Source organism: Phyllostomus hastatus, unplaced genomic scaffold (assembly GCF_019186645.2).
Source record: "Phyllostomus hastatus isolate PE091 unplaced genomic scaffold, TTU_PhHast_1.1 phas_contig_148, whole genome shotgun sequence".
Lineage (NCBI taxonomy): Eukaryota > Metazoa > Chordata > Mammalia > Chiroptera > Phyllostomidae > Phyllostomus > Phyllostomus hastatus.
In genome coordinates this window covers 8,238,311-8,252,008 of record NW_025333607.1, presented here as the reverse complement: position 1 = coordinate 8,252,008, position 13,698 = coordinate 8,238,311, and the positions used below count along the sequence as shown (strand labels likewise).

Here is a 13,698-nt window from a genome sequence, read left to right as displayed (position 1 = left end):
GCCTGAGTCGTGTTTTAAATGTAAGTCACATCATATCACACTTCTCCCAACCCTCAGTGGCTCCCCTGACACTAGGGACCACACCCCAGCCCGTTGCCAAAGCCCCCAGTTCTCCTGGGGCCAGCGCCCAGCACGCTAACCTCACCCAGCCCTCCTCCCCAGGCTCCGGCAGCCCTGCTGGTCTCGGTCCTGGCCTCTTCCTTCCACGTACCTCGCTGCTTTCCTGCACAGGGTAGTCATTCTTGCTGAACTCCTCCCCCAGATCTTTCTGGAGTTGGTCCATTCTCCCACTTTAGGTCTCCACTCAAGTCACCTCTGCAGAGAGGCCTTCTTGGATCCTACCCTCTGAAGACAGCCTTGCCCTTCCCCCACCCCCTCTGCCTCTCCCCTCCTCCCCCTACCTCTCTGTCACAGCCTGGTGCTTGACGGTGTGGGTTTTAGTGTCAAATACCTGACTTTTACTCTTGCCTACGAATTACCTAATCTCATTCAACCTGCATTTCCTCACCTACAAAATGGGAAAAGTAAAAGCCCCTGCTTGCTAGTGTGGCCATGCAGTTTAAACAAGGTAACGTGTGCATGGAATGTTTAAATAATTCCTGACACATGCAAAGCATTCAGTAAATGTCGGATGTTGTAATATATAGTACTATTGATTGTCGGTCTCACTCTAGACCAGTGAAAAGCAAGCCAAGAGCAGTGATGGTTTGCTGGGTCCATCCCTGTGTTCCTGGGGCTCAGATAAACCTTGGCACGTGAAAAAATAGGCTCTCAGTGAACACTGGAGGATACGTCCACTATCCATACACACCTGTCTCACTTTTTCCTCTTCTTGTATTTTCTCCTTTTAAAAGCAGAGATTCTGCCCTTCTACAGGAACTAGGATATGTTGAAGCTTCATGCAATTACTCTACATAGATCCTCACATCCCGTTAGGATTATTAAAACCTCTGTAACAGGACCATTTTTAGTTTTAGCAGTCCAGGCTGAAAGAGTAATTGGTACGATGGCGCCCTCTACGGGTGGAGGACGGAATTACAGTGGCCCACCTCAGGCTCCTGACCATGCCCCTGTGCAGGGAAAATGGGAAGTCCTGTCTTTGGCTTCTCCAGGCGATCTCTACTTGAACTTTCTCTGCAATGGAACATCGTGGAGGCCAGAGCTCTCACCTGTTTTGTCCACAGCTGTACACTGTCACCAACATCACAGCCTGGAACATAGTAGGCATTTAGTAAATATTTGTTGAATGAACAAATGAATGAATAAGCAAATTTTAACAATTGTCTATCTCTTTCTCCCTGAAAGCTATTCACAGAAAATATTGGTCATTTGCTTAGTTGTGTGCACGGGTTCAGTACTGAGAGGATAAGAGATAATGAGAATGAACATAATGAGTAAAGAACAAAATTGAAAATAAAAGATATAATTTAATAGTATCAAGTTGCCAGTTATACACAAAACTAGGCATGTGTTTAAATGAAACATATATTTAAGGTAAAATTTTAAAAGGTTTCAAAGTCATTAAGCAGTGCACTGCAGAATAAGCCGTATGTGTTTCATTTTTATTATTTAAAATTCGTATCGCTGCTAATTCATGGAGGTTCTGTGAGGAAGAGACACCAAACAATCGGAGCACTTAAAAGCTCAAACAATGGCTCTCTCTGTAGTATCTTACTTGAAGAAATAAAACAATCACTATATATAAAATTCTATACCCAACAAGGCTTGTGAAGGGACTTTTTACTTATAAAAATACGTGTTATCATGGTCTTTTAAGCAGAAACACCCCCAGTGAATGTCATGGACAATTGATCTCATAATTCCGTGCATGACTTCCCCATCATGGTCAGCACAGCCCTGTCCAGTGCCCCGTCTCCTGCAGAGCCAACCTCGGTCTGTGCAGCGGAGACACCAGGATTTTTTTATTTTCTTTCTAGAAATAAATGAGCAGTTGGAGTCTCAGAGAGGATAGGTGACCCCTCCAAAATCACAGTTAATAAAGGCCACCGGAGTCCCAGGTCTCAAAACATGTGGATGTTGGGATCTTAGTGATTTTTTTTGGTGGCCTCTGTGAAACAACTTTGTCCCGAGCATCAGTGTCCAGGTAACGGAGCAGCTCCCAGAGTTTTAGGAAGTTGAAGGGAAGAAACCAATGTCTGCATTCACTTCCTGTTTAATTAGACACGTGGTCCAGAAGCTTTGACTTCCCACCTCTAATTCAAAGTCATATTAAAGTCAAATTCTAAAGCCCTGGCTGGCGTAGCTCAGTGGATTGAGCGCAGGCTGCGAATCAAAGTGTCACAAGTTCGATTCCCAGTCAGGGCACATGCCTGGGTTGCTGGCCACAGCCCCCAGCAACCGCACATTGATGTTTCTCTCTCTCTCTCTCTCTTTCTCCCTCCCTTCCCTCTCTAAAAATAAATAAATAAATTCTTTTTAAAAAGTCAAAAAGTCAAATTCTAGATGACCTTTCTACACAGCTACTTTAGAGGCAGAGTAGTACATGAGGCCTTCTCGAACTTTCTTCCCCTTAGGGATGTAGAATCTTATTAAATTACTGTTCGTTTGACCCTCCAAGTCCATAAAGTGGTCTCATGTTAGTCTCCCAGAAACCTGCTGCAGAGAGAGATATTTAAACTTGAAATTGAAATGAAACCCTTGATAATAGAAACGATCTTACATAGAACTCCAGGAATGGCTTTTAGTAGCTGGTATTTTTACTGTGTTTGGTAATACAGAAAATTAAAAACAAGGGTCATATTATAAATGATTCCCACTTTGTACCACGGCTGAGGCCCACACATAACACCATGTAGAGCATCTTTGGTGCCTAAATAATTAGGGATCGGCACAGAAACAATTGGCCTGAGCCATACTTTGGACAAGGCCTAACTACCTTCATGTTTTTCCATTTTTGATAAGTTGGGACGTTTCCTGGAAATGAAACCTCTTTCACTCACCTAGACCTCCTTCCTTACCCACATCCTGCCCAATGTCGGTACTCTACTAAAAAACAATGGAAGTGTATTTGTATCTGTCAGCGTGCTGCGCTGTGTCTAGATGAGCTTGGTGAGGTGCGAGCCCGTGCATTCGTGGCCGCATTGGCTCTACTGTCAACAGCATCCAGAACGCTCCCCACTCTAGTGGCCCAGCCTTTTCGCTTCTGTCTCCTTCCCAAAGAGACTAGGAGGAATCACTTGAGTTAATTTGACCTCTAAGTAACTCCTTCTGAAAAGATCCTGCTTATTTATTCATTCTCTCATTCCACACATACATGGGAGACACCTACTGTGTACCTAGTGCATCCTGTCCACACCTGCATTCTGTTTCCTAGGAATGAAAGAAAGTGGTGTTATAGGACAGATGGGTGTAGTAAAAGATGCATGCCTTCCTTGTGAAGAATCATCTAAAAAAAGCAACCCTCCTTTTGCTTTTATTCATTAGTGTATCTAGTGAGTTCAGAAATACAGTGTTCAAAGGGGATCTTACATTGAAAAGAACAAAGATTAGATTAAATGGCCAGCATCAATAAGGCAGGTGGGCGCTGGTGCAGCAGAAGCTAAGGAAGACTGACTGATGGAACACTTAGTTGGGGCTGGAAATTTGATTAAAGGTAATTCTACAGGAAAGCTGCAATTATTTAATTAGATATTTAAGTGGATTCAATCTTTTCCTCATGAAGAGATACCCTCAGGGACCGTGTGTATGCACTACAATCTCTCTTACCAACTGCTGAAAATATTTTAGATATTCGTTACCATCACAAATGGCCTCTACCGTAAAAAATTTTTTTTTCAAGCGTGAGCACAAACTAAGACGATCAGAATACCAACACCTCAGGTCACTTTTGTTTTTGAAATTTAGCTTTTAGTAATTTGGAAAATTAGTCCTTGTGGTAATCAGTGGTTTGAAAACTACCAATAGTAGCAGGAAAAGACAGTTCCCATGGTAAGTTGTAGAAAGATACGTTCTAAAATTCCACCTTCGGTTCCCAGTGTTTGCAGTGATGTTAGCCTCATTCCGTGGCTGGCTCTCCTTTGCCTTGACCTTCAGACAGGAAACCTTAGAACGACATTGAACAAATAGCACCAATGTTTGCCGTGGTCTCCGATTTTCTGTGTAAGATACTTCCTCGGTGACACCAGCCAAACTTCATCATCAAAAACAGTGTGTGGTACAGCTCCGTACAAAGCCGCTCTTTATAAGGCGTCCCCCGGAGCTGGCCCAACCAAACATCAACGTCGATAGTCCTCATCCCGTGGCTTCCTTCAGCATCTGGAACAGATAGAGCATCTATCGAATTTCGTGAGACTCCAATATCCTCTATGAGGGAAAATGACAAAGATATTCTGGTTGTTGAAACTGGACCAGAGGGCTCTGGGTGTCTTGATATTTTTGAGAGTCAAATAATATTTGACTCCTCCTGAAATAACTGTGTGGTGGCCATGCTGCTGTCTCCGTCCTTTCTCCATCTGTCATCCATTCCGTACGTCTGCCACCCGGGTGGACTTTCCCTGGCAGCCAAGGAGACTCAGTCCTCAGGGAAGTGGATTCATAGGTGGTTGCATTGTAGTCCGGCAAGATGTTGTCCTCTTTCCTCTTCTAGTGGCAAAACGATTGATTGATGCTTGGCCCTTATGAAATGATGTGAAGAAGATGCCGAGAGGCCTTCAGTTGCCATGAATAGACCGTTTCCATTTTAGCAGAACGTGGAAATAATGGAATGTGTCAGCCATGGTCTCCTCTTCGTACATTCCCCATTCCTTCCTACAAAATGGTGTCATTTGTCCAGCCAGATGTTTAAGGTCATCCAATGTCGTATTTGAAAGGCTTTCTCTTTCTCCCCTTATTTTTTGAGGAAGCGAAAATTGTGGCAACTATTGAATAAAAATAAAGACACGGTTACCAAGTTGTAAAATCTGTTTATTTTCTTACAAATACCATAAACACCACTATGTTTTTATTTCAGTGATAAGGTTACAAATTATTATTTTTATTTAAAAAAGGTAAAAAAAGGAAATTCCAATTTTCGGGAAAAATGACAAAGACCAATGTGTCTTGATTTGTAATGCTGTATTTTTGTTTTTAGCGCCTCAGTGTTAATAAGCAGACAGGAAGTGATGGATTTCTTTCTCTTTTTTCCTCTCAGCGGTTTACCTCTGCAAGAGAACCATGCAGAACAAGGCAAGGCTGGAGCTAGCAGACTATGAAGCTGTGAGTACTAAGGACGTTCCAGCAAACAAATCATAAAATGAGCAGGAGGAAGTCCCGTGGCCATTTCGGGGCAGTGGGTTAACTCTCTCCATTCGCGGGTGTCAAGGGTCAGATTTCCGAGGGATCACATCGCATCACAAGACTTAATAAATCTCTGACTTGCCGGCTTGCTTTCACTCTCATTGAACACAATGTAATTCTTCATACACAGACTCAGAGTAGAAGGGGGAAGCGTATTCTACTTGCAAAACTGACGTGAGTGTGAAAACTTGAGATATATACTCACACATACTGAAGATAGGCCAACGTGGGGAATTAAAGAGCATGTATATAATGGGAAAGTGGTTTCCGCAAAACTTTCAGACAGGTCGCCGTCAGTGAGTACGATCAACCCGATGTAATCTGTTCAGGTCATTGTTATGCTGTGATTTGCGGATTTGAAACACTGTGGAGACATGGGCGGTAGGCAGCCAAGCTTACACTGTTGTCAGGAACCGGATAGGCTGATTGAATCCATAGTAGAAACAGCAAAGTGAGCGCAGGAAAGTCCGGAGCAGTTTTTACACAAGTGAATTGTCGTATTTCGGATTTTGAGTTGCGGCCTTTAAATTCAATTACTCATAAAAACTAATATTTGTCATAGGTTTCCTCCTTTTTCTCTATGACTGTTAATGCAGGAATTAGCTGTCTTCAGTGGGCATGGCACCTTCGGGCCAGAGGATGCGCCCTACTTTAGGAATTCTGCGTCTGTTTTCTTGATAAACACACAGGGTAGGTAAACTAGACGGGGGTAGCGAAGGTGAACCCTGGGATGTTTTCCCCTGTGCCGTGTTTTGCAGGAGAGCCTGGCCCGGCTGCAGAGAGCGTTTGCCCGGAAGTGGGAGTTCATTTTCATGCAGGCGGAGGCACAGGCAAAGTGAGTCCTTGTGAGTCTTTCGGGAGATGGGTTCAGGTTGAGGCTGTTTGTGCAGGGAGAGGCACAACATTTAACACTGTGCCTCCTTCTTTGTTACGATGTTGACAGAGTGGACAAGAAACGAGACAAGATTGAAAGGAAAATCCTTGATAGCCAAGAGAGAGCATTCTGGGACGTGCACCGACCTGTGGTAAGAAAATGGGCCCCAGCATGGTTTCCCGTTCATAATCACAGCGTTTGGACAATGAAAGAGAAACGTGCTAACCCCCTCATTTCTCCCAAAGTCTGTGTGAGTTAGTTAGAAAGATTGCCACTTCTGCGTAAGGTGACCAGACTTCAATTATGTAGTATTTAATTCATTTAAGAAACACATTTTTCTTTCCACTGTAACATCACTGACTTACTCAGTCTCGGCATTCGAGTTGCTTGATGCTTTTAAACATTTGAGGAAAAAGGGCTGCCACAAAGCCATTTAGCACAGCTTACTATTTACATTTTTCTGGATTGGTAATAAAGGTATAAGTCAAAATTTTGTTCTTCCCCTAATATTTTTTAAAGCCTGTTAATAACCTGCTTTGGTTGTCGGATTTCATGGACATCTTACAGGACGCTGACTCACATCAGCTCATACGTTAAGGATGTAACTTGGACCTACGTACAGGAACTCGGCTGTTTGTCTTACACAATAATGTGAAAGCACGTGTTTTAGTGTAACAGGTAACGAATGGCCTTGAGTAGCACCAGCAAACTCTGTGCAAGCAGTTAAACAATGTTCATGAGCATTCGTAAGAAAGCATGTCTAATCTCATATATTTCTGTTTTGATGCTGTGTCTTTGTCACCTCTATAGTTCTTTAAATACAGAGACGGCATTAGGGAACGATATTTACATAAGCATTATTAGAATAAATAACAGGTTCACAGCATCTGACAAATCAAGATGGAGAATACTTTAAAATTGTCTTGTCAACTATCAATATCTTCGGGTTCTGACCAAGGTTGGCCAGTCTTCCAAAAATTCATTTTAATATGCCTGTATTTCCATTTCAGATGGCAGTGCAATTGTTAAAATCTGTTAACTTTTTCTTCTTTTGAATTCACAACAGCTTAGAACTGAGATTTAACCTGCTTTCCCACTCAAAATTCAGCTTGAGTTTCACTGCCAACAGGGAAAAAGGCTTGTGAGGTCACATGCATACGTATCGCGAGGATATGAAGCAGGATTTTGCGTGAGTGTTTGTTTTAAGCGAGCTCTAGAAGCTGGTCCACACACCGTCTCCATGTTTGTCCACTTTACGCTCTGGACCCCCGGTGGCCCATCTCCGGCCTCGTTCAGCTTTGATGGCCGGCATCCTCCTGGGAGCCCAGGAGGACTCACCCGTGCTGGCCTGGCTCCCCTGCACTGCCAATTGCTCAATTTTTCTGAAATGTAAAACTGCTCAAAAATAGTATCTTTTTTTAGAAAAGTTCAGATAAAACTGTTTTAAGTGTGACACAGAGGGCATGTCACAGGGGTAATGAGCCCAATGAAATCTCCGCAAGGATACAGCAGTGTCATAGGGTAATTTCAGCAGATAAAAATGAATTTTATTTGCATAACATCAGGTCCATCCTTGCAGAAAATCTGCTGGTTTTGTCATTGAGTGTCTTCGTACACTGTATAGCCATGACCTTGAAATAGAATATAATGAAGCCTCTTCATTGGTTTTCTGTGTCATCCATTGAGTTCAGTTTTCTTTGCCACATGTAATGGATGCATTTTGACACAATCAGAGTGGTAAAAAGTAGAGTTCCATGAAAATGACTTGCAGAAATGTTTTTTTATTTCTTTAAAGAATCTAGCTTATACTTCATAATAGTAATATTTTTCTCCCCATGAGTGTTATGCTGGGAAAACCTGCCAGTGGTTTCTCTTGGGTGAGAATAAATACATCCTCAGAAAATCAGAAAAATTCAAAATTCCTTTTCTTAAGGATTGGTGGTACTACTGCAATATGAATACCCCACACGTTATTTTGAGGCATGACCGTAAATTGAGTGTGTACCTTAAACAAACAAGTACATCAGAAGATTTCATTGGCTCTGTGGAAAATATTTTTCTAAATATATAATCAATAGAGAATTTGGGGCATGAAAAAGGGGAATAAAGTCAGAGTATTAAATTTCTTTGATTTTCACTAAAAAAAAGTAAAAGTAAGGTTATTTTCACTGATTCATTCAACTAGTATATCATTTTTTAAGATTTTATTTATTTATTTTTAGAGAGGGAAGGGAGGGAGATAGAGAGAGAAAGAGAGAGAGAGAGAGAGAAACATCAATGTGCGGTTGCTGGGTGTCATGGCCTGCAACCCAGGCATGTACCCTGACTGGGAATCGAACCTGCAACACTTTGGTTCGCAGCCCGCGCTCAATCCATTGAGCTACGCCAGCCAGGGCTTAACTAGTATATCTTTAAAGCAGCATTTACAGAAGTTTAATGCATTGCAGGCTAAAGACCCAAAGTGAGGAAAACGCTATTCCTGTGATTGAGAATTGCTAGTCCCGGGGTGAGCGGGATGGAGGTTTGACTGGGTAATCGCTTGGCCGACACCATGATGAGCTCTGTAACAGAGCAATGCACATAGTGCTCTGGGAAGTGCAGGAGCGGCTCGAGTAGTTGGTTAGTTACAATTGTCCTGAGGTGGGAGAGAAAAGACTTAAGGGAACTGAGGTCTTCTTAAAGATGAAAAGCTATCCAATGTAGGGAGGGTCAACTTAAACATGCTGAATGCAGACGATGTGGAATAGGCATAGTTTATTACAAAGTAGCTTTATATTTCGGGCTTCCGTTTCCCCCTTAAGCCCACTCTGGGATGCCAGTTCCCCTGAACCTGTGTGGTTCAAAAACTGGTTTGGGGCCTGACTTCTCTGGTCCCACCTCGGTGACTAGAGGTACAGTAAGTCCCACACACGATAGTGATGAAATACGCTGTTCCAAGACGTGATCAAGCTGCAAACCTAATGTAAAACCGGGGCTTCTTTTCCCTGGTTCTGCAGGGCAGGAAGGAGGCAGTTGTTGGTTTCTTCTGCCTTTCCCCACCGAATGTCTTTGCTCCTAATTCCCACCTCTTTCACCATGGTTTCCGACACATCCAAGGATGGAGAGGAAGGGGCTGGATGAGGCGGGAGCAGCAGCCTTTTTAGCAGAACTGCCCACTCCGATAATTGAGTGCTGGTACTCTCTGGGCTTGACCTTGGGTGAAGCCCCTGTATCTTGTGGGTGCTTTCATCGGCCCTTTCCTGACCACACCCCTGTCTCTGGGGATTCCTTGCCGGCGGCTAACTTAGATTAAGGTGTGTGGGTCTCTGATTGGCTGGTTCTTCCTCAGCCCCTAGGGGCCCAGCCTGTCTACTGTTTTTCTTTGCCGTCTCATCATGCTTCCAGGAAGCCCTCCTGGACAGGAGCCTGAAGAGACCCCCCCGCACCTCTCCTCTGGACCACAGCTGGCCCTCTGGAAGCCTCTGTGCTCTGTCCCAGAGAACCCTAGGACTGCACTCAAACTTCAACCCTCCATTTCGCCGCCACTGGCCAGTTCAGCTGTGTCTCATGCTAGCTGCCTGAATGTTGTGCTGCCACCGATCTACTGTGTCCCTCACACTGTAGGAGGCACGTGGTGGAGCCCCAGGAGCCTCCTTAAAGCTCTTCTCTCCTGACTTGGGCCGAGATGAGGCAGGGATCTCGGAAGACCTCTCTCCCACATCCCCTCCGACACTCTGACCCCAGATGCATGTGTTCTGCCCACTCAGCCCCAAGGCTGGAGGGACTGAAGGACTGTCCCCTGCACCATTGTGTTCCTCCAGTGCCATGTTGGCGGAACTGGGGAGAGCAGACATTCTGGTATTATCCGTGCCCTTGCGGGAAAAGAGTTTACTGTTCTGCCCTTACGTATAACCTTGGCTGCAGGTTTGTCATGGATGAGTAAGAGGATTAAGAATGATCTGATTCTTGAACTTCTATTTAAAATTTTCTACCATTTTGCCTAAAATATGCCTTAGCTGAAACTTCCATTTTCTTTTTTCTTTCTTTTTTTAATTTTAATCATTGTTCAAGTACAGTTTTCTCCCTTTTACTCCCATTCCAGCCCACCCACCCAAACCTCCCCACTTCCCTCCCATTACTACCCTCCCCTTAGTTTTTGTCCATGTGTCCTTTAAATTTGTTCCTGTAAACCCTTCCCATTCTCCCCTGAAATTCCCTCTTCTCTCCCCTCTGGTCACTGTCAGCCTGTCCTCTATTTCAGTGTCTTTGGTTACATTTTGCTTGTTTTTTTGTTTTGTTGTTTAGGTTCCTGTTAAAGGTGAGATCATATGGTATTTGTCTTCCACTGCCTGGCTTGTTTCACTTAGCATAATGCTTTCCAGCTCCCAAGCTGTTGCAAAGGGTAGGAGCTCCTTCTTTATTTCTGCTGCATAGAATTCCATTGTGTAAATGTGCCATAGTTTTTGGATCCATTCATTTACTGATGGGCATCTAGGTTGCTTCCAGCACCTACCTATTGTAAATTGTGCTGCTATGAACATTGGGGTGCAAAGGTTCTTTTGGGTTGGTGTTTTAGTGTTCTTAGGATATAGTCCCAGCAGTGGAATTGTTGGGTCAAAAGGAAGATCCATTTTTAGTTTTCTGAGGAAGTTCCATATTGCTTTCCATAGTGGTTGTACCAGTCTGCAGTCCCACCAACAGTGCACTAGGGTCCCCTTTTCTCCACAACCTCTCCAACACTTGTTGTTTGTTGCTTTGTTTATGATGGCCATTCTGACTGGTGTGAAGCGGTATCTCATTGTGGTTTTAATTTGCATCTCTCTGATAGCTAGCGATATTGAACATCGTTTCATGTGTCTTTGGATTTTCTGAAACTTCCATTTTCAAAATCCTGCTACATTCAGAAGATAATGGAAGTATATCTATCCATTTATATCAAGGCAAAATTTTGCTTTCACTTGTTCTGTGAATTAAAAAAAAGTAAACTACAGCTATATTCTCTAAATGCAAAAACAGTCCCCTTATTTTATGTATAATATCCAGGTAGAAAAAAATGGTTAGCTACATGTAATCAAAATTTAAGATAAGCCACAAAACAATAAAGCATATATATAATTTAAAGAAATAAATATTATACTTAACTTGGATTTTATTGAGTATATGTTGTAGGGGAAATTGGACAGATATGTGTAGAAAAATGAAACTAGACCACCTTCTTATGCCACACACAAAAATAAATTCAAAATGGGTTAAAGACTTAAATGTTAGACCTGAAACCATAAAAATCCTAGAAGGAGACATAGGCAGTAACATCTCAGACATTGCTCATAGCAATATTTTATCTGATGTATCTCCTCAGGCCAGGGAAACAAAAGAAAAACAAACAAACAAGACTATAGCAAACTAAAAAAGGCTTTGCACAGCAAAGGAAACTATCAACAAAATAAAAAGACAACCCACTGAATGGGAGAACATATTCTCCAATGCATCAGATAAGGGTATAATATCCAGAATTTATAAAGAACTTACAAAACTCAACACCAAAAAAAAAACCAGTGCAATTAAAGAATGGGCAAAGCACCTGAATAGATGCTTCTCCAAAGAGAACAGACAGATGGCCAATAGACATATGAAAAGATGCTCGATGTCACTAATCATCAGAGAAATGCAAGTTAAAATCACAATGAGATATCACCTCACAAATGTCAGAATGGCTGTCATCCATAAATCAACAAACTACAAGAGCTGGAGAGGATGTGGAGAGAGGGGAGCCCTTTTGCACTGTTGGTGGGAGTGCAGACTGGTGCAGCCACTGTGGAAAGCAGTGCGCAGATACTTCAAAATATTAAACATGGATCTGCCTTGGTAGTTCAGCTTGTCCGTTAGATTCTGCAAATGAGTGAAATCATATGATATCTGTCTTTCTCTGACTGGCTAATTTCACCTTGCATAATGTTCTCCAGGTCCATCCATACTGTCCCAAAGGGTAAAATTTTCTTCTTTTTTACAGTTGAGTAGTATTCCATTGTGTAAATGTCCCATAGTTGTTGTATCCACTCACCTACTGATGGGCACTTGGGCTGCTTCCGTATCTTGGCCATTGTAAATAACGCTGCAATGAACATAAAGGTGCTTATCTTCTTTCGAATTAGTGTTTTGGGTTTCTCATGCAAAGTGAAATAAGCCAGTCAGAGAAAGGCAAATACTGTATGATTTCACTCATATGTGGACTCTAATGAACAAGCTGAACTACCAAGCAAAATAGAGACACACTCGTTGATAGAGAGCAGGCTGACAGCTCTGGGGGGTGGTTAGGGGGTGGAGGGGTGGAGCAAAAAGGAAAAAGGACTCATGGACAGCAGTGTGGTTGGTTCAGGGGTGGTATAAGGGGGACAAAAATGGTCATGGGAAAAAATCAGTAAAGATAAACAAAAGCACACAGGTGTTTCTGTCACAGGGCTGTGATATTTGAACCAGCCAAGCATCTGTGACCAGATCCAAGCCCAGAGAGCTTTGTCAGCTCTCACGAAGCTCATTAATTTCTGGCATTGTGCCCACACTCCAGGCACTTGGCTGTTCAAGCTGTGGCCCTGATCAGATGTACATTTTTCAGTGAAATACGTGAAATGCATGCCATGTGAGTCCTTTCTACAAAAACAGGGGAACAAGACATGTGGTTGATATCGATGACAATAGGAACATTGATGAGAACCTTTATTGCAGTTTCTAGTTACAGAAACTTTTTTACGTTCATCCGATCACTGATTCTTTACAGAGACGTTGTAGGGTGGGTAACGGCTGTGCTTAGTTTGGAAACAGGAGGAAGCAGGGCTCCGAAGAGTTGAGTTTTGTTGACTATCGTACAGATAAGAGTCCTCAAATTCTGACTTTTGACGGAAAACCTGCCATTTGCTCCACAAGTTCATGCTCTGTCCGTTACACAGCGTGCAATCTTTCTTTGTCCATTTATAATGCACATCAGGGTATGTCAGTGCGTCAGGGCCAGACTTGGGCACACCATTTTTGTTTTCAATTTTGAATTAGTAAAATGATTCTGTAGAGTGGAAAACTTTTCCCTTCTTCCCCTCTAAGGGTCTTTGGCTGACCTAATAATTAAACTGACATAAGGAGGTTCATAGGAAAAAAACCAAAGTCTGTAGATATGGGAGCTACATAAAACTATGAGGCTCTTTGGCAGTCGGGTCATTGGGGCTTGCACACTGTTCGGAGCAAAGGAGAAGGGAAGAAGGGATGGGGGAGTTTGCAGGGAGCTAAGAAGGGCACAAGTTTGACAAGCAGATACGTGCCACACCATGCATGTGTCTTTTGCATATAAAAAGTTATTTGGGGTAATAAATTTCTTCCTGCTACAGATTCCTGATCCACGTTTTTTTTGGAAGTTCAGGAGGAGGTAAGAAGCCCTTCCTGAGTGTGCTGGACTCTGACCGTCATCAGCTCTGAATAAGCCACCTGCCAAAGTTGTATGTGTGGGGGCAGCTTATTCTGCTCCCCCTCAGTGAGTTGAACTATTCACCTGCTAGGTGCTCTGC

General features: G+C 43.0%; 1 protein-coding gene across 4 annotated transcripts in view; it reads left to right on the top strand.

Annotated features, from left to right (window-relative positions):
• The window catches only part of RGS7 (regulator of G protein signaling 7), a 304,285-nt gene that overhangs the window by 252,811 nt on the left and 37,776 nt on the right, over nucleotides 1–13,698 (top strand). For all 4 annotated transcript variants that reach the window (XM_045860385.1, XM_045860383.1, XM_045860368.1 and 1 more), the window contains 3 exons: nucleotides 5,150–5,214; nucleotides 6,054–6,130; nucleotides 6,239–6,320. In XM_045860385.1, coding sequence (XP_045716341.1) covers nucleotides 5,150–5,214; nucleotides 6,054–6,130; nucleotides 6,239–6,320 — 224 coding nt within the window. The remainder of the gene's footprint in view (nucleotides 1–5,149; nucleotides 5,215–6,053; nucleotides 6,131–6,238; nucleotides 6,321–13,698) is intronic.